The sequence below is a fragment of the Calidris pugnax genome, unplaced genomic scaffold (assembly GCF_001431845.1).
Source record: "Calidris pugnax isolate Ruff unplaced genomic scaffold, ASM143184v1 scaffold322, whole genome shotgun sequence".
Taxonomy (NCBI): domain Eukaryota; kingdom Metazoa; phylum Chordata; class Aves; order Charadriiformes; family Scolopacidae; genus Calidris; species Calidris pugnax.
The window spans coordinates 106,506-108,282 of NW_015091035.1; the positions used below are offsets into that span (position 1 = coordinate 106,506).

General features: G+C 63.5%; 1 protein-coding gene across 1 annotated transcript in view; it reads left to right on the forward strand.

The window, feature by feature from the left end:
- LOC106896300 (acetylcholinesterase-like) overlaps nt 1-1,777 on the forward strand; it is a gene marked incomplete at its 5' end in the record, with an annotated part of 8,010 nt that continues 6,233 nt past the window's right edge. The window contains one exon of the mRNA XM_014956134.1: nt 1-1,556. Coding sequence (XP_014811620.1) covers nt 1-1,556 — 1,556 coding nt within the window. The remainder of the gene's footprint in view (nt 1,557-1,777) is intronic.

The window sequence follows — 1,777 nt, forward strand, 5'->3', positions numbered from 1 at the left end:
CACGATGAAAACGACGTCCTCCTGGTCCCCACCTCCTCCGGCCCCGTCCGGGGGACCCTCCTCCCCGTGGGTCCCCAAAAAGTGGGGGCTTTTTTGGGGATCCCTTACGCCGAACCCCCTTTGGGACCCCTTCGTTTCCGCCCCCCACGTCCCGCCCCACATTGGGGGGGGGGCCTGGACGCCACCTCCCACCGTCACGCCTGTTACCAAGCCGTGGACACCATGTTCCCCGGGTTCGGGGGGTCGGAGATGTGGAACCCCAACCGGGAGATGAGCGAGGATTGTCTCTACCTCAACGTGTGGGTCCCACTTGTAGGGGGTGAAAACGGGGCGGGGGGGGCATCCCGCCCCATAACCCCCCCCAAACCCGTCCCCGTCTTGGTGTGGGTCTACGGGGGGGGTTTCTACAGCGGGTCGGCCACCTTGGACGTCTACGACGGGCGTTATTTGGCGGCGGCCGAAGGGTTGGTGGTGGTTTCCATGAATTATCGGGTGGGGGCTTTGGGGTTTTTGGGGTTCCCCGGTCACCCCGAAGCTCCAGGGAACGTGGGGTTGTTGGATCAACGCTTGGCTTTGAGGTGGGTCCAAAATAACGTCCGAGCTTTCGGGGGGGACCCGGGGGCCGTCACCCTTTTCGGCGAAAGCGCCGGCGCCGCTTCCATCGGGCTCCATTTGTTGTCCCCCCCGAGTCGCCCCCTTTTCCGTCGCGCCGTTCTCCAGAGCGGGTCCCCCAACGGCCCTTGGGTGACGGTGGGGGCGGCCGAAGGGAGGAGGAGGGCGGTCACTTTGGCTAAACTGGTGGGTTGTCCCAGTGGGGCAACTGGGATGACGACTGGGATGACTGGGACGACGATGACGGGACTCAACGAGACCGAGCTCTTGGGGTGTCTCCGAGCCAAGACCCCCCTGGAGTTGGTGGAACAAGAAGCCGCCGTTTTGCCCCAACAAGGGATCTTCCGCTTCGCCTTCGTCCCCGTGGTGGACGGGGACTTCTTGGCCGACACCCCCGAGGCCTTGTTGGGGGGAGGAGGAGGAGGTGGGGAGGACCTCCCCACCGCCCCCCAAGTGGATCTTCTCTTAGGAGCCGTCCAAGATGAAGGCACCTACTTTTTGGTCTACGGGGTGCCGGGTTTCGGGAAGGATAACGAGAGTTTAATTAGTCGGGAGGAGTTTTTGGGGGGGGTGAGGTTGGGGGTCCCCCAGGCCAACGAGTTGGCGGCGGAAGCGGTGGTTCTCCAGTACACCGACTGGTTGGACCAGGACAACCCCGTGAAGAACCGGGAAGCCCTGGATGACATCGTGGGCGACCACAACGTGGTGTGTCCCCTCATGCACTTCGCCCAACGGTGGGCGGAGAAAGGGGGGAAGGTCTACGCCTACCTCTTCGACCACCGGGCCTCCAACCTGCTGTGGCCCCCTTGGATGGGGGTGCCCCACGGCTACGAGATCGAGTTCGTCTTCGGGCAACCCCTCAACCCCAAACTCAACTACACGGAGGAGGAGGAGAAGCTCAGCCGGAGGATCATGCGCTACTGGGGCAACTTCGCCCGCACGGGGTGGGTGGAACCATCATCATGGGGTGGGTGGAGCCATCATGGGGTGGGTGGAACCATCATGGGGTGGGTGGAACCATCACCAGGGTGGTTGGCACCATCATTGGGGTTGGTGGAACCATCATGGGGGTGGGTGGAACCATCATGGGGTGGGTGGAACCATCACCAGGGTGGTTGGCACCATCATTGGGGTTGGTGGAACCATCATGGGGGTGGGTGGAACC